Below are 24,031 nucleotides of genomic sequence, written 5' to 3'. Positions count from 1 at the left end.
AAACACGTGGAAAATAAATAGCAGGTTGTTAAATAACGAATGGATTAAAAATGAGATCAAAGAAGGAATTAAAAAATTCCTAGAAACGAATGACAATGAGCATACAACAACTCAAAATTTATGGACACAGCAAAAGCAGTACTGAGAGGGAAATTCATAGCACTACAGGCACACTTTAAGAAACTAGAAAAAGCTCAGATAAACAACCCTGCATCTAAAAGAACTAGAAAAAGAACAGCAAGTAAAGCCCAAATGTAGTAGAAGGAAGGAAATAATAAAGATCAGAGCAGAAATAAATGACATAGAGGCTAAAGAAACAAGAGGATCAATGAAACTAGGAGCTGGTTCTTTGAAAAGGTAAACAAGATTGATGAACCTTTAACTAGACTCACCAAGAAAAAGAGAGAGAGGACTCAAATAAAATTAGAAATGAGAGTGGAGAAATAACAACTGACACAACAGAAATGCCAAATATTGTAAGAAAATACTATGAAGAACTGTGTGCCAAAAAACTAGACATCCTAGATGAAATGGACAAATTCCTTGAAACATACAATCTTCCAAAAATCAATCTGGAAGAATCAGAAAACCTAAACAGACCAATTACACCAAATGAGATCGAAACAGTTATCAAAAAACTCCCAACAAAGAAAAGTCTGGGGCCTGATGGCTTCACAACTGAATTTTACCAAATATTCAAAGAAGAACTAACTCCTATCCTTCTCAAACTATTTCAAAAAATTCAAGAGGAAGGAAGACTTCCAAGCTTTTTTTATGAGATGAGCATAATTCTGATTCCAAAACCAGGCAAAGACAACACAAAGAAAGAAAATTATAGGCCAATATCTCTGATGAATATAGATGCTAAAATCCTCAACAAAATATTAGCAAACCGGATCCAACAATATATGGAAAAATCATAGGCCATGATCAAGTGGGATTTATTCTGGGGAGGCAAGGCTGGTACAATATTCGTAAATCAATCAATGTGATTCATCACATAAACGAAAAGAAGGAGAAAAACCACATGATAATTTCAATAGATGCAGAAAAAGCCTTTTTTAAAATCCAGCACGCTTTCATGATCAAAACTCTCAGCAAAGTGGGAATACAGGGAACATACCTCAACATGATAAAAGCCATCTATGAGAAACCCACAGCCAACATCATACTCAATGGGCAAAAATTAAAAGCAATACCCTTAAGATCAGGAACAAGGCAAGGGTGCTCCCTTTCACCATTCTTATTCAACATAGTCCTGGAAGTCCTAAGCCACAGCAATCAGACAAGAAGAAGAAATAAAAGAAATTCAAGTGGGAAAAGAAGAAGTAAATCTATCATTATTTGCAGATGATATGATATTGTATATAGAAAACCCTAAAGTCACAGTCAAAAAACTACTGAACCTGATAAATGAATTCAGCAAAGTGGCAGGATATAAAATCAATACTCAGAAATCAGAGGCATTTTTATATGCCAACAATGAACAGTCAGAAAGAGAAGTTAAGGAAACAATCCCCTTCACAATTACAACCAAAAAAATAAAATACCTAGGAGTCAACTTATCCAAGGAGACTAAAGACTTGTACTTGGAAAATTACAAAGCATTGATAAAAGAAATCAAGGAAGATACAAACAAGTGGAAGCATATACTGTGCTCATGGTTAGGAAGAATAAACATCATTAAAATGTCTATATTACCCAAAGCAATATATAAATTCAATGCAATACCAATTAAAATACCAATGATATACTTCAAAGATATAGATCACATATTCCAAAAAATTTTATGGAACCAAAAGAGAACACGGATAGCCTCAGCAATCTTAAAAAAAGAATAAAGTGGGAGGTATCACACTTCCTGATATCAAGTTATACTACAAGGCCATTGTACTCAAAACAACCTGGTCCTGGCATAAAAACAGGCATATAGATCAATGGAACAGAACAGAGAACCCAGAAATAAACCCACAGTTCTATGGACAACTGATATTTGACAAAGGAGGCAAGGAAATACAATGGAGTAAAGACAGCCTCTTTAACAAATGGTGTTGGGAAAATTGGACAGCTACCTGCAAAAAAATGCAACTACATCACCAGCTTACACCACTCACAAAAATAAACTCAAAATGGATAAAAGACTTAAATGTAATCCTTAAAACTATAGGCATCTTAGAAGAAAACATAGGCAGTAAGCTCTCTGACATCTCTTGGAGCAATATATTTGCTGATTTATCTCCACGGGGAAGTGAAATAAAAGACAGGATAAACAAATGAGACTATATCAATCTTAAAAGCTTTTGCACAGCTAAAGACAAGAACAGAATAAAAAGACAAACTACACAATGTTAGAACATATTTGACAATACGTCTGATAAGGGGTTAATAACCAAAATTTATAAAGAAATTGTAAAACTTAATACCAGGAAGAGAAGCAATCCAATCCAAAAATGGGCAAAAGAAATGAATAGACACTTCTCCAAAGAGGACATACAGATGGCCAATAGGCATGTGAAAAATGCTCATCATCACTAATCATTAGAGAAATGTAAATAAAACCACAATGAGTTATCACCTCACACCAGTCAGAGTGGTGCTCATCAACAAAACAACACAGAATAAGTGCTGGCGAGGATGTGGACAAAAGGGAACCCTCCTGCTCTGCTGGTGAGAATGCAGACTGGTGCAGCCACTGTGGAAAACGGTATGGAGATTCCTCAAAAAATTAAAAATCAAACTGCCTTTTGACCCAGCTATCCCACTTTTAGGAATATAACCCAAGAACACCATAGCACTGTATGAAAAGGAAAAATTCACCCCCATGTTTATGGCAGCATTGTTCACAATAGCGAAGATCTGGAAACACCCCAAATGTCAGTCAGAGGACGAGTGGATAAAAAAGCTTGCTATATATATACTATGGAATACTACTGTCTCCATAAGAAAGTATGACATCGCATCATTTACAATAAAATGGATGGACCTTGATAACATCATACGGAGTAAAATAAGTAAATCAGAAAAAAACTAAGAAGTATATGAATCCATACATAGAAGGGACATAAAAATGTGACTCAGAGACATGAACAAGAATGCGATGGCAACGGGGATGGGGGGGTGGGGGGAGGGGGGAGGGGCGAGGAAGGAAAGAGGGGTTGGGGCAGGGGAGGGGCACAAAGAAAACCAGATAGAAGTTGACAGAAGACAGTTTGACTTTGGGGGGGAGGGGTATACAGCACAATCAAATGTCAAAATAATCTGGAGATGTTTTCTTTCAACATATGTACCCTGATTTATCAATGTCACTGCATTAAATTTAATAAATATATAAAAAAATGATACTAGGTTTACTTGGTTTTATGAACTTGGGAGGCCTGTAGTAATATTGGTTGGTATCTTCTGCTGGTCTTTGAGGTGATGATGCTCTTTTTATAGTAGTAATAGTATTTTTATTTCAAGCCCCAACTGTTTTTCCCAGATAATTTCAAGCCCCAACTGTTTTTCTCAGATCCCTTTCCCAGTTCACAAAGGGACTATTTGAAACAAAATACAAACAAACAAAAATCTCTGAAATTCTCAGTATCCCAAAGTACTGTGTGCAATAAGGCCAATTTTAGAAATAATATTGGCTAGGGGTAAACGTGTGCTTTCCTTCTAGTCCAAATGTGAAAAATTTTACCTTGTAGGGGTTTTTTATTAGACACTAGTAAAAATGCCATTTCTGTGACTTTATTAGCACAGCTGGAGATAGTGTCAGAGTCCAGAAGTTAAGAACATATTGTCCTCCTAGTGAGATGGTGGAACTCTATTAGAGAGAACAGCATCTTGGCATGCTGAGCCAATCAAGTGAGATGTAGCTTCTATGTGAGAGTGAGAATGCTCATTGGAGTGCTACATTGTTGAGGGACTTTTATAGAATGGTGAAAACTGATTTGTTTCAATCCTAAAACAGATAATTATGGAATGTTCCCCCTACCCCGGCATTTTTTAAACTTAGGCTTGTTTTGTTAAAGCGTGAACTATAAAAATATTAGCAGTAGTAGAATTAATGCCACAAATATGGCCTTACTATTTATTTTATAACTTAAGGCTTAAAGAGAACAAAATTCTTCTATTTTCTTTTTTAAATTTTCTATTTTAGTATTCTTGTGTGGAACAGTGATAATCAGCTATTAAGTAAGAGCTTAGCAAATCAAAGAGATTGTGCAGACACTTCAGTGAGAAAGGAGGAGAGAAGCAAGTTCACTAGGGCAGATATAGCCCTTCAACTCCTTTCTGCCTGAGTCTGGGCCTGTGGGGCACTCAGACTGGCCTAATAGGGAGAAAGAGGAGTGGAGTTAAGTTCTAAAAAGCATATTTCAGAATTAATTTCCTACAGATTCAGCTGTTTAAATGAGGATTTCCCTACTCCTTTTTTTTCTACCAGTTTTATTGAAATATAATTGACAAACAACACTGTGTAAGTTTAAGGTATATAACACCATGACCTGATGTATATATTGGAAAATTACTACCACAATAAATTTAGTTAACATCTATCACTTCATAGTTACAGAAAAATGTTTTTTCTTGTGCTTGCTATTTTTTTATTGGGGCTGATAAAAAGGAGCTTAATCTTTAATATTTTTTAACTACTTAAGCAAACGAATCTCAGATTTACAGGTTTGGGAGTTCATTTCAGCTGAAAGGACATCTATCACATGCAATCACTTCATGGTCATAGGAAGGCCCGATACGGTTCCTTTGGCTTGTCCCCAAAAGGATAAAATGAATTAGTTTTTGCTTTTTTACTGAAGTTGGGTTAGGAAACATCTTTGAGAAGACAAGGGGAGAGAAAAGGTGAGTGATAAAAGGTGACCTTGGTTTCTGAAAATCCATTCTTCAGAGGTCTTTGAGTATAAGCTGTTTACCCTTCAACTTTTCCTCCCTAAAGGAGGCTGTACAGCCAGCCCTGTAAAGCACACAGTATATCTTTGGAATATTTATGAGTTGAATACAAGCTCAGCATTCTTAGAAAATAAAACCACATTTCTAACTGTGCTTGGAATATATATTTTTAACCAATGGCAACTAGAGTGCATAAGTCCATTAGACATGTCTATATGTATATATTTTTGTGTTGAACCCAATTAGGATGTTGGCTTGTTAAAAGCAAGCACCTATTGGTAGGAATGGGTGCTAATATATTTATATATAAATTTAATAACTTAGGATAGATAAGATTTATTTATACAGGCTCATCTTCAAGCATGTGTGAGTAAATAATAAACCCTTATCTCTCCTGAAAAAGGAAAAAATACAGTTGAAGATTTCATTTTATGAGACTCCTTTTTAGGCATTTTATCAGAAAGAAAAGGAGCAGAGTCTCTTCTATTGTTTGTGCCAGGTTTTCAGTACAGTTGTGACAGCCTAAAACCTGTTTTGGGCAGAGTGCTTGGGGAAAATCTTACCTTGCTCCCTCAACTCAGAAGCCTCTGTTGTTTAATTTCAACACTTGGTAATACTGGAAAACTGTTGAGCTGGAATTTACTCTCTTTCCAGAGCAGGGTTACAGGGGACAGCTAAAAATGAGTTTATATTCTGTGTTTTCTACCATCCATCATAATAGTGATGGCTTTAAGGAGTTTCAGAATCAAATTAAAACAGTGGGGACTCTTCTCCAGAAAGATGTACCAGAGAACAAAGGTTCTGGAGGAATCTATCAGGGCTTCATGAAAATACTCCAGAAGACAAAAGTGTTGTCCCTTCTGTCAGGAAAGTTGGAGAACTAGCACCCCTTTAAATCTGCCCCTGAACTTCTAAGCACCTGAGGGATTCTGTGAGCCTTGGTTCCCACCCAGAACTTCATCTCTATCTCTTACAGGGTCTTCGAGGCAGGATAAATCCTTCAATAGGCATATGAAGGGGGTGGGGATTAGAGAAGGCAGTTGTGCCTCTATAATTCTTAGCTTCCTATCAAGCCATTTCTTTTTTCTCTTTTTTTTAATTTTTTAAATGTATTAAAAAAATTTTTTAAATTAAGTGTGAGGAGGGGAGGCAGAGAGATAGACTCCCACATGCACCCAGACTGAGATCCACCTGTCAATCCCCCTGTGGGACTATGCTCTGCTCATGTGGGGCCATTACTTCATTGCTCAGCAACCAAGTATTTTTAGCACCTGAGGCAGAGGCCACAGAGCCATCATCAGTGCTAAGGCCAGTCACTTGACCCAATCGAGCCATGGTTGCCGGAAAGGGAGAGAGAGAGAGAGAGAGAGAGGAGAGGGAGGAGTAGAGAAGCAGATGATCGCTTACTTCTGTGTGCCCTGATCGGGAATCACACCTGAGACATCCATGTGCCAGACCTATACTCTGTCACTGAACCAACTGGCCAGGGCCTCAAGCCATTTCTTAAAAGTCAAAAGACTATGTAAGATGGTGGTGGTGTTAGTGGGAGCCAGGCAAATCTAAGTTGCAGTCCTGGTATTCATCACTTTCACACCTTGATTTTTTTTTATAGAGAGAGGGGAAATGGAAAAATATATACCTGGATTGAGATGCTGTCTCTGGTCTTGGCTAGCTATGCTAGCAATTTTTTTTATTTGAAAAGTGGGGATTAATTAAGCCATCTTGCAGGGTAGTTATGACAGTTGTAACACTATGTGTAAAATGTGTAGTCTGTAGTGTGTGCTTAGTATGAGGTGACAATGATTATGAGGAGGAGGATAGTGGGATATGCTCTTTGAGATTAGATGTACATTCACCCACAGTTAAAACCTCTGTGTCACAAAGTTCTTGAAAATTTCCCTTTCTTAATCCATGTGGCAGACTTGTTGCTTTCTTGTCATCACTACAGGCTGATGGTGATACAGTACCCTGACCCTGAATCTGGGTCAAGATTTCCTTTTTCTCTGCTTCTTCCTTTTTGTTCTGTTTTGAATGGTCAAGAAATATGATTTGAATTTAAGTATTTATAAGTCAGGAATAAGTAACTGAGCAAAGTTGCTGTTTATCTAAACTCATCCTTCAAAGTCAAAGTAACAGGCATGAATTTAAAGGTTCAAGGATATACAGTTTGGGGTCTAGAGCTTAAAGTAATTAGCACTTAAAATTGTAAAATTTTAATAGCATTGGTGGTTGTTTTGGACATGATACTGAAAAATGAAGCAAATACCAAATGTCAGCTTTCAATGCCTATGCCATGCTTTTTGTTTCTTTTTATATAATATTGTAAGTTTAAGCCTTAATATTTTGTGTCTTTTCTCTACAAGTTCCCTCTTTTTTACCTGCCTCACTTTATTCCTCATTCTTCTCCCTATCCCACATAGACTTTAGTAATGATATGTTTTCTATTTAGTACAACAAAGTTTAAAGGAACACCTATATATTATCATTGTTGACTTGAACCAAGGTTCTTTGCTCTATAGGCAGAAGGGCCCAGGATTCAAAAAGTAGATATTTATAAATTTTCTCTTGTTTGTTTGCTTACCTTGCAGCAGTATATTCTATAGTTTTTCACAAGGAGGCCAGGAGGAAGCAAATAGTATCTGTGTACAGGTAGTTTTTGTCTTAAGATTATTTTTCTTTAATAGATAGCATTTTATATACTGGTATTTTATTTTTTTATTTTATTTTGTTTTGTTTTGTTTTATTTACTTATTTATTTTTTAAAAGTGAGAAGCAGGGGGCAGCAGACAGACTCCCACATGTGCCTGACCAGGATCCACCCGTCATGCCCACCATGGGGCAATGCTCTGCCCATCTGGGGCATTTGCTCTGTTAAGGCCAGAGCCATTCTAGCACCTGAGGCGGAGGCCATGGAGCCATCCTCAGCACCCAGGCCAACTTTGCTCCCATGGAGCCTTGGCTGCGGGAGAGGAAGAGAGAGAGAGAGAAAGGAGAGGGAGAAGGGTGGAGAAGAAGATGAAAAATTCTCCTGTGTGCCCTGGCTGGGAATGAAACCCGGGACTTCCACATGCCAGACTGACTCTGTACTGCTGAGCCAACTGGCCAGAACCTGTATACTGTTTTTTAAACAAGTTTTTAAGCTATATAAATTATAATATTAGCTATTATTGTAGAGCACTATAATGTGAAATGTTCTGAGTGGTTTACATTGACATTTCTTCCTCTCCCTTTAGGACACTTGGTGGTGTTCCCACACAGACTCCTTCACCTCTCGAAGCAACCTCATCATCACAAATCATCTGCCCAGATGGGGTCACTTCTGCAAACTTTTACCCTGAAACTTGGGTTTATATGCATCCATCTCAGGACTTTATCCAAGTGCCTGTTTCAGCAGAGGACAAAAGTTACCGAATCATTTATAATCTTTTTCATAAGACTGTGCCTGAGTTTAAATACAGAATTTTGCAAATATTGAGAGTTCAAAACCAGTTTCTGTGGGAGAAATATAAGAGGTGAGTCAGTAGTAAGAAAAGTTTAAGAGAGCTTTTCTTAATATAGCTAAGGACAAGTGCAGAACCTAATAAAGACTTGCATAGAATTTAATATTTGTATTTTTTTATATGTTAACTCACATATAATCCTTACCACAGACCTATAAGTAGAGTACTACAGTCTACATTTTACAGAGGGGAAACTGAATCACAGAGAAGTTTGGTAATTTGCCACAGGATATACAGCTAATAAGATGCTGGAATTTGAAATCAGGCAGTCTAGCACCAGATGTCTTGCTCTTAATTTATGAGGCTGCCTCTCAAGTTACCAAACAAATTAATGTAGCACCAAAGGAATATATTTATGTTTGAGGAATTGCAGAATTAAGAAATACTTAGATTGGTAAAATTAGACCAAAAAAGGCATTCTGAAAAGGTAAAATGTGGGAACTAGTTTTGAAGTGAAAGAGAAATCGTGAACAGTTTGTGGAGGGGAAAAAAAGGCATTTTTTTGTCTTCAGTGGAGAAAATTTAAGTTTAAACTTTTAATATGATCTTTGATGGCATTCTGCTCTTGATAATAGCTACTTTAACATTTCCTCCCCATTGAAACCATAAAGAGAAGTCTGTGACTACATCGTGTCTATTAAATTGATCCATATACCTTCTTTCTTCTGAATTCCCTATCCACTCTTTGCATTAGGAAAAAGGAATATATGAACAGGAAAATGTGTGGCCGTGACAAAATAATAAATGAGAGACATTTATTTCATGGAACATCCCAGGATGTGGTAGATGGAATCTGCAAGCACAACTTTGACCCTCGAGTCTGTGGGAAGCATGCTACAATGTTTGGACAAGGCAGTTATTTTGCAAAGAAGGCAAGCTACTCTCATAACTTTTCTAAGAAGTCCTCCAAAGGAGTCCATTTCATGTTTCTGGCCAAAGTGCTAACTGGCAGATACACAATGGGTAGTCATGGCATGAGAAGACCTCCTCCCATCAATCCTGGCATTGTCACCAGTGACCTTTATGACTCTTGTGTGGATAATTTCTTTGAGCCTCAGATTTTTGTCATTTTTAATGATGACCAGAGTTACCCTTATTTTGTTATCCAATATGAAGAAGTCATTAACACTGTTTCCATTTAAAAAATCTTGGTACTGCTAAATTATTTGCTATGAACTCAATCCAGCATTTGTAGCAGGTTTTAGATGGGTGGGCAGAGTGGAAACAGCATTGGACATTAATAGGGCACTTCTAAGACCCATTTTTTTAAGTGCTAGAAAGTGAAAAAATTTTTAGTTTTAAAATGACCACTTATTCTTTAATTACTTAAAATTGTTATTGTTAGTGTACTCAGTGTGAAAAAGGCTACAGATTACATACTCTCATTCACACTTGTACATACAGGCAGCAATGTTATTAGAAGCATTTTTTGCTTATTTGTTTTTTAAAAAGACAAAGAAAGCCTAACTAATTAAATGTGACTGCTTAAGCTTGGTAGAAGTTTGGCCAAATGAATGGAAGCTGTGAAACAAAATGAGAACTCAGTATATTTATTTACAAGGATAAAACTGACTGGAACTAATACTATCATCCATACTCCTTATCCAGTGCAGAAAGAAAGGTTTCTATCAGCAAGACTGAAATGTATCACCCAACCGAAGAGTATCAATGACTTTAACTTTTGAAGAGTCTGCCTGAGAATTCAGAGTTCTGTTTAGAGGAAGTTTTTTAAAAAACGGAACTATTTGAAAAAATTTTGTCATCAGAAAAATTTTTCACTAAGTACTTAAATGTTATTCTTGTGTTGTTAAACTTCAGCATGGGAAAACTCAGTCTTTTCCATCATTATCCAGTCAATTTGAAGAGGTTGGTCTGCTAATTTGGTTAAAGCCAGTCCTTGAAGATTAGAAGAATTACTTTATTTTAGGGTTCCAGACCTAGGCCCTGAGTGAAGATTTTAGAGAAAGGAAGTACATCTGTATCCAAATTAATAGGGCTTATTACTGTGCTTTGCACAAAGTAGACTCTCAAAAGTATTTGCTGATTTGGGAATATTGTTAAAGTTGATAATCCCACCCCTATGCCTGCTTTGCCAGATGCAGCTGGGTTCCCTGGCTGGCTCTGTATTTTACACTACTTAATAGAAACACAAACTTGGAAATTGTGCTACTGGCCCAGCTGGAGCAGTGTTAGGTGAATATGCTGACACCTCATTTCAGAGAGTTAGCAGCTTGGTATACTTTGCTTTAAGCAAAACAATTATCTGGATTTACAAAAGTGGAAGTGGAATTTTTTTTTGTTCATAAAAAAAATTCATAGAATTCCTTCAGATACCTAGCTTTCCTAGTATCTTTGTGGATATTTCATTTACACAAAACTTATCAGGAATTTCTGTGTTGTTTAAAGCAAAATATATCTATACTGATGTCTCAGTGGATCAGTCTGTTTAAACACTTTCAGAGCTTCCACACAGTTATTTATTTTGCCCTAGTTGATCTTGTTTATGGCCATTGGCATGAAGCAGCCAGCTGTGGCTGTTACTGTCGGTTGTTTCATTCAATTAAACTTGTAAACCTGTGATCAGTCTTTTCAAGTTAAGACACCTTCCCATTGCTTATTTGATTTTATGCAACTTTCCTTTTTTTCTCCCTAAAGGAAATAAAAAAGCTTTATATTTATTTTTTTAATAAAACTAAACAAAAATAAAAGTTCTGGTAATTCTTTAAAACTGTTTGTTTTAGTTCCATTTATGATAACTGAATTCAACAAATAGTAGATGATGTGTAAATGCTGGTTGGTTCATGGAATGAATGATTGAATGACTGAATGAACAGAACTAACCAGAACCTACTGCTTTCAACATTTGTACACTGAGAATTAGCAGAAAGTGTATTATTTTCTAGTCAACTGTTAAATCATAATAGAAGAGTGAATATTTTATTTTGCAGGTAAGTATTTGGGGTAAAGGGATATGTTTTATATCAGCAAACATCTATATTGTAAAATATGAGCAGGTTGTCTCTTTCAACAGGTGCTGAACGATATAGAAAAAGGAATTAAAGAAGTACCTTAGCTTTCAGCTTAGTCATCTGATTGGTAAACATGAGCATTTGACAGTACTTAACCTCCAGTGTAATAATTTTGAAATTCCTATGTAAAGTTGGAAATTAATTTTTTTTTTTTTTTTTTTTTTTGACAGAGACAGAGAGGGACAGATAGGTTCAGACAGACAGGAAGGGAGATGAGAAGCATCAGTTTTTTTCGTTGCAGCACTTTAGTTGTTCACTGATTGCTTTCTTGTATCTGCCTTGACCGGGGGGCTACAGCAGATGGAATAACCCCTTGCTCAAGCCAGTGACCTTGGGCCCAAGCTGGTGAGCTTTGCTCAAACCTACCCAATGAACCCGCTCTCAAGGTGGCAATCTCAGGGTCTCGAACCTGGGTCCTCTGCGTCCCATTCCGACATTCATTTCACTGCGCCACCACCTGGTCAGGCGGAATTTAATCTTAATTAAACTGTGGTTAAGATTTCTAGGGAGAGTCTGCAAACTCTCTAGATATTTCAGTGTCATACAGTCCTATATACAGAAATACTTTTATATGTGTGTAAGATTTATAAATATTGGATCTTTTATGATAACTTCTAAAGCTCTACTCTGCCTTTTGCTAGAAACTTATTTTTTCAAGTAAATTATTAATTTTGGGGTTTTTTCCCCTACCGGGATCCACTTGGCAGCCCCCTTCTGGGGATGATGCTTTTGCCCATCTGTGGCCATGCTCACAACCAAGCTATTCTTAAAGCCTGAGGCAGAGGCTCCATGAAGCCATACTCGGCACCTGGGGCTGACGCACTTAAACCAATTGAGCCATGGCTGTGGGTGGATAAGAGGGAGGGGGGTGCAGGGGTGGAGAAGCAGATGGTCGCTTTTCCTGTATGTGCTAACCAAGAATCGAACCTGAGACTTCCACCTGCTGGGTCGATGTTCTACCACTGAGCAAACGGGCCAGGGCCTAGTAAATTATTTAGATATAAAAATAATTGAGGCCTGAAATACTGATATTTAAAGAGGCATTTTTATTATACTAGATCTGCAAATAACTAAAAGAATATAGTCAACACTCAAACTACCAGTCAATTTAAATAAGAGGGTTTTTCCCTTCTTTTAAGGAAGGATAAGATGACCACAAAGTGTTTCTAGTTTTTTTTAATTGGAATCAAATAGTCAAAATGCATTTAGAAAATTCTGTATGGTATTTTTCTAATACCTAATTAATCCACATTACTTATGTTGTAATTATGTGATTTTTTTTTTAATAAAGGAGTTTTTTTTCTCTTTTGAAAGTCTACAAATGATAAGAATGTTCCAACTCTGGGACCCTACAATTCAAGTTTCTTGTAAAGGACTATAAAACTGATAGCATTTATTTACAAATTAAAAGCCATTTTCCTTAGAAAAGATAGTGTTAGGTTCTAAAAACAGACCCATCTAGTTACTTGCTTTAGGTACTCCTTACAGTCAAGTTAAAGAAAGGAAATAAAACTATTTTTACCTTCTTCAGCTTGCTATACTTATCCTGTGATTGTAGAAAGAAAAAGGTGCATTTGAAAGGTTTCATCAGCATTTACTAGTCTTAATTTATTGCTCAACTCACTCGTCAGCATCTTTTGGGAGACTCACTCCTGAAGAAAACTGTCAGATGATAGCTCTTTTAAAGCTTTAATCTTAGTGAATGGAAGTGTTTATAAGAAGTGAACACTGCTGAATTCTCCAAGCTAGAGAAGAGGTGCCCGGTTTTAGGATGTCAATTTCATGGGCTTAATTGTACTTAAGTGTCTAATGATTAATAAAATGCAAAACGACCAAAAGATTTTATGAATTCAAGCAAATTTGTATTATCTCAACCTTGTCAACATTTCATTTGTAGAATATGGTCTACAAACAACATTTGGTGCTCAAACGGATTAATGGGCCCCTTCAAGCAAGTCCCACGTGTTGCTAAAGTTACAGCCAACAGGCTGGAAATTACTGGGATAGCCTATATGTGTATTCAGATTTTTTTTAGCTATCTTCTTAATTATACTTACTGTATTTCCCCATGTATAAGACGCACATTTTTTGAAAAATTTGGGGTCTAAAAACTGGGTGCGTCTTTTACAGTAGTTGTAGTTTTTCTTACTTGCGTTTACCGTTTTTTTTGCACTTGTTTTTGCACTCGTGAAGACAGTGTCCTCAGACTCAGATGAGGACAAGCTAATGGATGAGAGTTTTGACAGTGATGAGGAGTTATATGGATTTTATGCTGAATAAGAAAGTTCAATAACTATGTAATACATTTGTTTTTCAAATTTCAGGCCCCAAACTTAAGGTGCGTCTTATACATGGAAGCGTCTTATATGTGGGGAAATACGGTAATTGTAAAATAGCCTTAACTCAGCTAGCTAAGAGGCTCAACCAGTGTTTGTTTCTAACCCTCTTCATACTTGGGAAATCATAGGTGCCAGATCGTCATTTGGGCCCTGTGTTTAGATGTATCAGCTGCACTTCAGAGTGTTTTACAGTACATTAAGGACTGCATTTAACAGATTTGAGTGGCAAGAGTACCATAAATGTGCTATGTAACTGCATGATAATATGAGACTCTTCAATGCTGACATTCTTGTGCAACCATCAGTTTATAAATTGGGTTTGAGCAGCAGTGATGGGTTTAGGACATTAAACCACACTTCTCTGACAAAGGTCCTACTTAAGGTTTGCATTTCAGAGCATCTTGGTCAAGGGTTTAAGACAAGTTTCTTAAGCTGAGTACAATGCACTGTTCCACTTAAGGAGTATCGATCATAAACCTAATTAGCGTTGGTCTCAGTGACCTAAGCCAGTGGTTCTCAAAGTGTGCTCCAGGGCACACTGGTGCGCCCTAGAAGATTTCCAGGTGTGCCCTATGGTATTCCAGAGAAATATATTCCTGTTGAGGACCAAAAAACCAACAGGGTTTTTGGAGTTTAGATTTTTAGAGGACAAAGGTGTGGGGAATTGGCTGTAAGCTGACAGTCTGCCCAACCCCCCACCTCACTTGCCTGATTAGGTTGCAAAAGGCTATTAAGCTGTGGTGCTGGATTGTTTACACTACCCCCCATGTTCCCTGGAAAGACTGGAGGCAAGTTTCTTCTATCCTTTGGTGTGAAGTTAAGATGATATGTATGGTGGGGGTTTTCTGCACTCAACACAATTAAGAGTAAAAAGAGAGGAATTCTTCAATGTATTGACAAGGAAATGAGAGTTTGCCTTTCAAATATATGCCCAACGATTGAAGAAATCGCTAGGACACATCAGGCTCATGTTTTTCATGAACACAAGAATGAAAAAACTTAACATATTCGCGCCGGGACCTGCTGAATTTACTAAATCTTACTAAGAATGTATCTATATATATAAAAAGATAACTTTTTTGTTGTTTTTTTATTTTTAACCCCTCTTTTTTATGAATTCTAAAAAGCATAACAAAAAATGTGACAATTTTTTAATGTCAGAATAAATTTAATTTTGTATTTTGTTTAATTACCATAAACGCACACTTAGACTTTATATTTTTTAATATTTGACTTAATTATTATAACATATTTCTCAGAAATTTGTATATAGTGCGCCTACAATTATTTGTAGGATTTTAAATGTACCCCGACTTCAAAAAGTTTGAGAACCACTGATCTAAGCTAACTGAACCCAGTAACTATAAGTTGTAGTTCCAACCACTCAGATATAGCTGAACTTCTAAATTTAAATTTCTCCCCATATGACATTTTTCTAAAAATACAAGTTTGTAATATTAACTTGTCATATACAAGTCAGTGCTAGATAGGCATAGGAATGCAGGTTTTGTATCACTGTTACTCAATTTTGTGAATTACTGTCATTACCAGCATTGGCTTAGTCACAAGCCTGCCTGAGAAAATTACACAATTTTAATGTGGCTTATGGACTAATTGAGATAAAAAATATAAGAAGTTAGCATAGTGGCTGGCAAACTTTTGCTAATAGTAATAATAGAAGTAGCAGTATGGTGGGCTGAATAAAGATATCCTATTTCAAATAAAGATTTGGTATGCCCGTAAAATATCCAAATCCTAATCCCAGAAATTTGTGAATATGTTACTGTATAAGGCAAAGGAAGGTTTGCAAGCATGATTAAATTAAGGGTCTTGAGATGGGGGAAATTATCCTGGGGAGCTCAATACAATCAGAGTTCTTTATCACAAGAGGGAGGCAGAAAGTCAGAAACAGCCTCTAGGAGCTAGAAAAGGTAAGGAAACATTCTACCATAGAGCCTTCAGAAGGAACACAGTCATGCTGTAACCTTGATATTAGTACTGACCATGAGATAATAAATTTGTGTTGTTTTAACCACTAAGTTTGTGGTGATTTGTAACACCAATAGGAAGCTAATACAAGAGGTATGTAGAAATTGTATTAAAGAATCTTAAGGAAGCTATTATTTATTTATTTATTTATTTATTCATTCATTCATTCATTCATTCATACATTCATTCATTTTAGAGAGAGAGAGAGAGAAGGCGGGAGGAACAGGAAGCTTCAACTCCCATATGTGCCTTGACCAGGCAACCTGAGCATTCCAGGTTGACGCTTTATCTACTGCGCCACCACAGGTCAGGCTAGGAAGCTGTTTTTATGTAAATTAATAAAAAGTACTACAGATATGAAAAATTCAAAATTATTGTAAATTTTAAAATGTTACATGAAATTCCAAGAAAATAAATTGCCAATGGCTTTCCCAGGGTGTGTGTGTATGCTAAATACAAACATAATTTAAAATAAGGCTTCTTTGAAGAGGCACTTAAATACTGAACAAGCATTATACTTAGTAGATAGTCCAGTCCTTATGAAATACGGAGAAAGCAAATTGCTTTAGAAAACTTTAGCATTTGAGGTTATTTACTATAGTGGGTTTACTTCGCATATTCAAACCTCCTTAGAGTGATCTCTTTCTCTTAAAAAAAAAAAGTTAGTTGACTAATTTCTAAAACCCCTGAAATTCCTCCTTGAAAGAGCACTGTAGGGGGTGAGGTGTAGATTGTGGCAATTTAGGGCACTGGTTGGGGAGAGTAAGACTGTGGCAACTCCCAGCCTGGATGTGGGTGGAAAAGAAAGGTCAGTCACTGTGCTCCAGGATATAAAGTAACTTCCTTAAACTTAGCAAGGTTTAGGGTTTTCTTCAGCTCTGGTAAGGAATATTAGATACACCTGTATTTTGTAGAGACCTTGTTAAAGTCTCAAACCTTATTTAGAATAACTCCACTCCTCACCAGCTTTTTACTTTTTTATAATCAGGAACTTCTTAGTAGAAGATCTCATTTGAAGTTTTTCTTTGAACTTAAGGGACATCTACTTAACTTTGCTTTTCTCTATTGTATCTTATTCCAAAGAGTCTTATAAAGATGGTCACCATAATCAGATTGTTTTGGTAAATAAAGGTATCATAATGAATATAATGAATTCTTTATCTCTCATAACAGACATTGAGAACAGTTTATTCCAACACTGATTGCTTTAAAGGTACAACATTTCCAAAGATTTTGTGTGATTCTCTTGGTTCTCCCCTTATGATTACAAGATGACTGGTCTGGCCCCAAATTCTACATCTCATTTGCAACATCCAAAAGTAGAAAGAGATGATCTTAATCTAGTGATTTTTTTTTTCTTTCAAGAGTTAGAAATACTTTACAAAAGCACCCCAGAGGACTGATTGTATTATGTGACCATACCTAAACCAATCCCTGGCAAGAAAGAACTAATCTATGAATGATTTGGACTAACCAATATTCACCTTCTAGAGCAGAGGGGTGGATCCATTAAGCAAGTTAAGCCATCAACTGGTTTAGGAGTTCAGTCACCTGAACGAGATTGGGGTTAAGAAAAAGGAAAATGGTTGTTGGGGAGAAAAACCAGCAATTACCTGCCACACATGTTGTTTTTCAAGGTTAAATCAAGGCACTGCATAAAAGGGCAGTTCCTGGGGCAGTTTTTCGATCTATTTTCACAAAGATCCCAAGTATCCATTTACTTAAAGACCAAATGGTTATGGAAGTAAAAATGGTGTTTCAGAAAGCCTATAAACTGACTTACAACTACATTTATTACTGTCTGGTTTATGAAACTTCCAGATTCTAAGTGAAGTTGTTTCTCATGTGAAACTTTGACCTTCCTATGTAGCATGGGGTGGGGGGGAGCTGCAACAAAGACTGGTTAGATTACTTGAGTTAGAATCCTAGGATCATTATCTCCATGTTGGATAACTTGAGCTGGTTACCATCTCTAAGACTCAGTTTCCTTATAATAAATATACTCATGGGCCATACAAGGATTAAAGTAGAATTCATGTAAAACATTTAGCACAATAATAATGCTGATTTTTTATTACTTGAGTCCAAGGACTCAAATGAGACCAAATCAAAAATTGATATTTGGGAATTGGGATAAACCCCTCAAAGTTAAATCATCCAATTTCCTTGGTTTTGAACTCAAAATCTCCTACTTCTCAGTCACAATTTAAAATTTTATAAACTACAAAGATAATAAAATACAGCTAAGCACTATATAATGAAAACAAAATGTTAACTTTGTCTGCCACATCTCTTAGCATCAAAGCCAACCTCCCAGCTTCATGGAACTGCAATGAAGGGTTAGTTCTCACTCAGAATTGGGGAGGAGAGGTGAGCTTGGCAATGAGCAGCATCAGAAGTGGACTTTCATCCCTCAGTGTGCTCAATTGGGCAGGCCTTTAGCTTGGGGCAGTGAAACAAGCCTACTTGAAGATGATGAAGTTAAATCATCTCATTACCAGCAAGCAAACTCAGTTTTCTCCATTAATGCAAACCCAACATCTGATGTAATTAGGGTGTTGCCAGTCAGGATTCTGTCTGAGAAACCCAGGAATACCTAATTCTGCATTGGATCAGTCACTCACATCCCCACATGGTCTCTGAGGAGGTATTTGCCCAAAGGAAGCAAAGCAAAGGGTCTTGGCTCTAATCTCAAACAAAGTAAACTGAATTGAAGATTGGAAGGCTACTTTTCCTATTATTGGTTAGGGCCAAATTCTATTCCCTACTTCTAATGCCTTCACAGGGCATCAGCCTTTACTTTTATGATAAAAAGAAAGACTGGTACAACTTACGTTGTTGCCAGTTTCAGGAAGAGAAAAGTATTTGTTATTTAGACCAAGATTTAACAAACATTTTTTTTTTTTTAATAAATTTTTATTAATGTTAATGGGATGACATTAATAATTCAGGGTACATATATTCAAAGAAAACATGTCTAGGTTATCTTCTCATTAAATTATGTTGCATACCCCTCGCCCAGAGTCAGATTGTCCTCTGTCACCCTCTATCTAGTTTTCTCTGTGCCCCTCCCCCTCCCCCTAACTCTCTCCCTCCCTCCCTCCTGCGTCCTCCCTCCCCCCACCCCTGGTAACCACCACACTCTTGTCCATGTCTCTTAGTCTTGTTTTTATGTTCCACCAATGTATGGAATCATGTAGTTCTTGTTTTTTTCTGATTTACTTATTTCACTCCGTATAATATTATCAAGATCCCACCATTTTGCTATAAACTAATGTCATCATTTCTTATGGCTGAGTAGTATTCCATAGTGTATATGTGCCACATCTTCTTTATCCAATCTTCTATTGAAGGGCTTTTTGGTTGTTTCCATGTCTTGGCCACTGTGAACAGTGCTGCTATGAACATGGGGCTACATGTGTCTTTACGTATCAATGAACATTTTCTAAAAAGAGCCTGAGAGTAAATACAGTATGTTCTTAAAGTCATGGTACACTTTTGACTGGTCACAGGAAAGCAACAAAAGACGATAGAAATGTGAAACCTGCACCAAATGAAAGGAAAACCCTCCCAGTTTCTGTAGGATGATGTGGCAGCATGTGCGCGTGCACAGATGATGATGTAACACCGTGTATACAGTGGAGCAGCCCACAGCCATGCCAGTCCAGATGTGGATAGTACAGAGAAAAGTTCAGTGTGTTCTGTGGCTCACTAAATTTGAATCCGTGACCAAAGTGCAACGTGAATATCGGCGCGTTTATAACGAAGCGCCACCACATAGGAATAACATTACTTGGTGGGATAAGCAGTTGAAGGAAACCGGCAGTTTGGTGGAGAAACCCTGTTTTGGTAGGCCATCAATCAGTGACGAGTCTGTAGAGGCTATACGGGATAGCTATCTAAGGATCCCTAAAAAATCTGTGCATGAGCCCACATTGAACTGCACTGAATAGGTATGAAACTGGGAGAGTTTTCCTTTTATTTGGTGCAGATTTCACATTTCTATCATCTTTTGTTGCTTTCCTGTGACCGGTCAAAAGTGCACCATGACTTTACGGACACACTGTATTTTAGACTTGAATCTCACGGCTACTTAACTCTGACATTATAGCACAAAAGTAGCCATAGACAATGTGTGAGTGAACGAGCCAGCTCTGTTTCAATAAAACTTTACTTCTAGCCTGCCGCCACCTATGCTGTACTTTTATTCAGTCTAAATAACTGAGCCAACATTAGTTTATTTCTTATTTGATGTCCAGGTATTAAATTTTGCTTCTTGCTCTTACTATATAGCTGCACTCCTAATCACAGGGAAAGCATTATTACTTTTTATATCTAATTTTGTTTCCCTCCCTGTCCCATAATAGACCATATTCAAGTCAAAAAGAAAATGGAAAGCCTTCAGAAAGGCTACGCTTTTGTGTCTAACATTATTTTTGAAGGCATACTTATAGTCTCGACTCTGGGGCCGTGAGGGATCGTGAGGCCACTTTGAGAAGACTTCCACCCTTGCTTCGGTACACCCACCAGTTGAAAAGCCATCCATACCTGATGTTTTGGTTCAACAGAAACTTCACATCAGAGAGCCAAGTAGATGAGAAAGCAACCGGCTCCAATGGTGGCAGACAGTCTTTTAGTGGAGTCCCATGTGGATGGAAAATGGTTATAACATTGGGGTTTTCTGTCATAGGATAGCTGAGGGCTTAAAGAAGCCCCTAAAAATGAACTGCTGCTGTCCCACTCTGGGATTATGATAAAGTTATTCCGATCAAGAAAATGTAGCCAGTAAGTAGCAGGGCCCTATTTTAAACTTGTTTGCTAAATTCCAAATTCACACTCAAAATTAGTGGTCTCCAAACATTGTGATGATACATTCTTATTTTTAAAAATTTAGGGTGGCATGCATCCCAATGTATGTATATTTTTCGATTCATAAATTATATCCATCTTCTCCACTCATAAATTACACTGGGGAACAAAATTTTTGTTACATCCACAAAAACATTTGTTCTTACCTAATTTGAGTGTACTGATCTCAAATCTGACATTAATTTTTCTCTGCAAACTACAGTTTTTTTTGCAATTCAAGATTTTAGGTTTTCATCTTATTGTAAAATTTTCAACATTTAGTTTAACATAATGAAGTAGAATGTTTTCTTGGGCATCATCTTTGTGAAAATATAATAATTGATATAATGCAGTAAATACACTAATATACTAAAAGATATGATTGCATCAGAATTTGTCTACAATTTCCAAATAGAACATATTAAAACACTTATTTTAATCATAAAATTTGCGCAAAACTTATTTAAATTCTATTCAGGCAAAAATTTGCGTTTGTAGCTTTTGCGTTTGTGTACTTGTTGAGTACAATCTTGTTTGATGCTCCATCAGTAGTCTGCTCATCACTAACAGCCCCAAGATTTTCGAGAAACTTATCAAGGTGACTGTTCAGGAAGTGAATCTTAACACTCATGTTACATCCAATGTCACGGAAAGCCAACAGCATCCTTTGAACTAGAAGTTCATAGTTTTCTGCTTTTTTTGTTGCCAAGGAAGTTCTTTGTAACTGTCACAAAAGACTGCCATGCTGCTCTCTCCTTCTTACTCATCTTCCTGGCAAATCCTTCGTCACATATAATGGTTCAACTTTGAGGTCTATCGAATACATCTGCTTTTATCTTCTTGAAAGACAAGGCAGGAAAAGCAGAAATAATATGTTGAAAGCATTCGCTTTCTCTATACAAAGCCTGAACAAACGGCTTCATTAAGCCAAGTTTGTTGTGAAGTGGGGGGAAAATGATCCTGTCTCGATTAACTACAGGTTCATTCACAATATTTTGCATCCCTACTTCCAGAGCTTCAAGTTTCAGCCACTTCTGTGTCCAGAGTTTCTCCCGAGCTCAGCTGTCCCAGAAACACAGAAAGCAAGGATACTTCGTGAAACCTCCTGCTGTCCTAGCAGGAAATTTACCATTTTAAGGTCCACACAAATGATCTGGTTATGCTCTTCATACTTCAGAAAGTTGAGGACAATTTTTATGTCATTATAATCTTCTCGCAGATGAGTTGAATAACCAATTGGAACCACTGCATAAACATTACCGTTGTGTAGGAGAACACATTTCAGGCTCCAGTTAGAGCTGTCAAGAAATAGCCTCCATTCTGATGGACTGTAAGTGGTAACACCTAGCTGGCTGAGAAGACTACTGATATCATGACAGTAAACAATGTGTTTGTCTTCGGAAAAAAAGTCCACAAAAATTTGTTCATGCTTCCTGAAATGGGATACTTTAGCTAACCGGTAAAGAACATTCTTTTCTTGAAGTCTGGAGGCTAATAACTCAGCTGCTTTCTTTCTTTTTTTTTTTTTTTTTTTAATTTATTTATTAAATTTAATGCAGTGACATTGATAAATCAGGGTACATATGTTGAGAGAAAACATCTCTAGACTATTTTGACATTTGATTGTGCTGTATACCCCTCTCCCAAAGTTAAATTGTCTTCTGTCACCTTCTATCTGGTTTTCTTTGTGCCCCTCCCCTCCCCCAACCCCTCTCTCCTTCTTCACCCCATCCCCCCTCCCCCCACCCCTCACCCCTGTTGCCATCACATTCTTGTTCATGTCTCTGAGTCTCATTTTTATGTCCCTGCTATGTATGGATTCATGTAGTTCTTAGTTTTTTGTTCTGATTTACTTATTTCACTCCGTATAATGTTATCAAGGTCCATCCATGTTATTGTAAAGGATCCGATGTCATCATTTCTTATGGCTGAGTAGTACTCCATAGTATATATGTACCAAAGCTTTTTAATCCACTCGTCCTCTGACGGACACTTGGGTTGTTTCCAGATCTTCGCTATTGTGAACAATGCTGCCACAAACATGGGGGTGCATTTCTCCTTTTCAAGCCATTCTATGATGTCCTTGGGGTATATTCCTAAAAGTGGGATAGCTGGGTCAAAAGGCAGTTCGATTTTCAGTTTTTTGAGGAATCTCCATAATGTTTTCCACAGAGGCTGCACCAGTCTGCATTCACACCAGCAGTGCAGGAGGGCTCCCTTTTCTCTACATCCTCGCCAGCACTTATTCTGTGTTGTTTTGTTGATGAGCGCCATTCTGACTGGTGTGAGGTGATATCTCATTGTGGTTTTAATTTGCATTTCTCTAATGATTAGTGATGTTGAGCATTTTTTCATATGCCTGTTGGCCATCTGTATGTCCTCTTTGGAGAAGTGTCTATTCATCTCTTTTGCCCATTTTTGGATTGGATTGTTTGTCTTCCTGGTGTTGAGATTTACGAGTTCTTTATAAATTTTGGTTATTAACCCCTTATCAGACGTATTGTCAAATATGTTCTCCCATTGTGTAGTTTGTCTTTTTATTCTGTTCTTGTTGTCTTTAGCTGTGCAAAAGCTTTTTAGTTTGATATAGTCCCATTTGTTTATCCTGTCTTTTATTTCACTTCCCCATGGAGATAAATCATCAAATATATTGCTCCGAGAGATGTCAGAGAGCTTACTGCCTATGTTTTCTTCTAAGATGCTTATGGTTTCACGGCCTACATTTAAGTCTTTTATCCATTTTGAGTTTATTTTTGTGAGTGGTGTAAGCTGGTGATCTAGTTTCATTTTTTTACAGGTAGCTGTCCAATTTTCCCAACACCATTTGTTAAAGAGGCTAAGTCTTTACTCCATTGTATTTCCTTGCCTCCTTTGTCAAATATCAGTTGTCCATAGAACTGTGGGTTTATTTCTGGGTTCTCTGTTCTGTTCCATTGATCTATATGCCTGTTCTTATGCCAGTATCAGGCTGTTTTGAGTACAATGGCCTTGTAGTATCACTTGATATCAGGAAGTGTGATACCTCCCACATTATTCTTCTTTTTTAAGATTGCTGAGGCTATTCGTGTTCTTTTGGTTCCATATAAATTTTTGGAATATGTGTTCTATACCTTTGAAGTATGTCATTGGTATTTTAATTGGTATTGCATTGAATTTATAGATTGCTTTGGGTAATATAGACTTTTTTTTTTTATAATAAATTTTTATTAATGGTAATGGGATGACATTAATAAATCAGGGTACATATATTCAAAGAAAACATGTCTAGGTTATTTTCTCATTAAATTATGTTGCAAACCCCTCGCCCAAAGTCAGACTGTCCTCCGCCACCCTCTATCTAGTTCTCTGTGCCCCTCCCCCTCCCCCTAACTCTCTCCCTCCCTCCCTCCCATGTCCTCCCTCCCCCCACCCTTGGTAACCACCACACTCTTGTCCATGT

General features: G+C 37.1%; 1 protein-coding gene across 1 annotated transcript in view; it reads left to right on the top strand.

Annotated features, from left to right (window-relative positions):
- The window catches only part of TIPARP (TCDD inducible poly(ADP-ribose) polymerase), a 38,588-nt gene extending 27,492 nt beyond the window's left edge, over positions 1-11,096 (top strand). The window contains exons 5-6 of the mRNA XM_066369868.1: positions 8,121-8,399; positions 9,082-11,096. Of these exons, the coding sequence (XP_066225965.1) occupies positions 8,121-8,399; positions 9,082-9,529 (727 nt within the window). The 3' untranslated portion in view covers positions 9,530-11,096. The remainder of the gene's footprint in view (positions 1-8,120; positions 8,400-9,081) is intronic.
- Positions 11,097-24,031: the final 12,935 nt, after the last annotated feature.

The sequence above is a fragment of the Saccopteryx leptura genome, chromosome 2 (genome assembly GCF_036850995.1).
Source record: "Saccopteryx leptura isolate mSacLep1 chromosome 2, mSacLep1_pri_phased_curated, whole genome shotgun sequence".
Lineage (NCBI taxonomy): Eukaryota > Metazoa > Chordata > Mammalia > Chiroptera > Emballonuridae > Saccopteryx > Saccopteryx leptura.
Note: the sequence above shows the minus strand (reverse complement) of the source record. Positions and strands in the feature narration are given on the sequence as shown.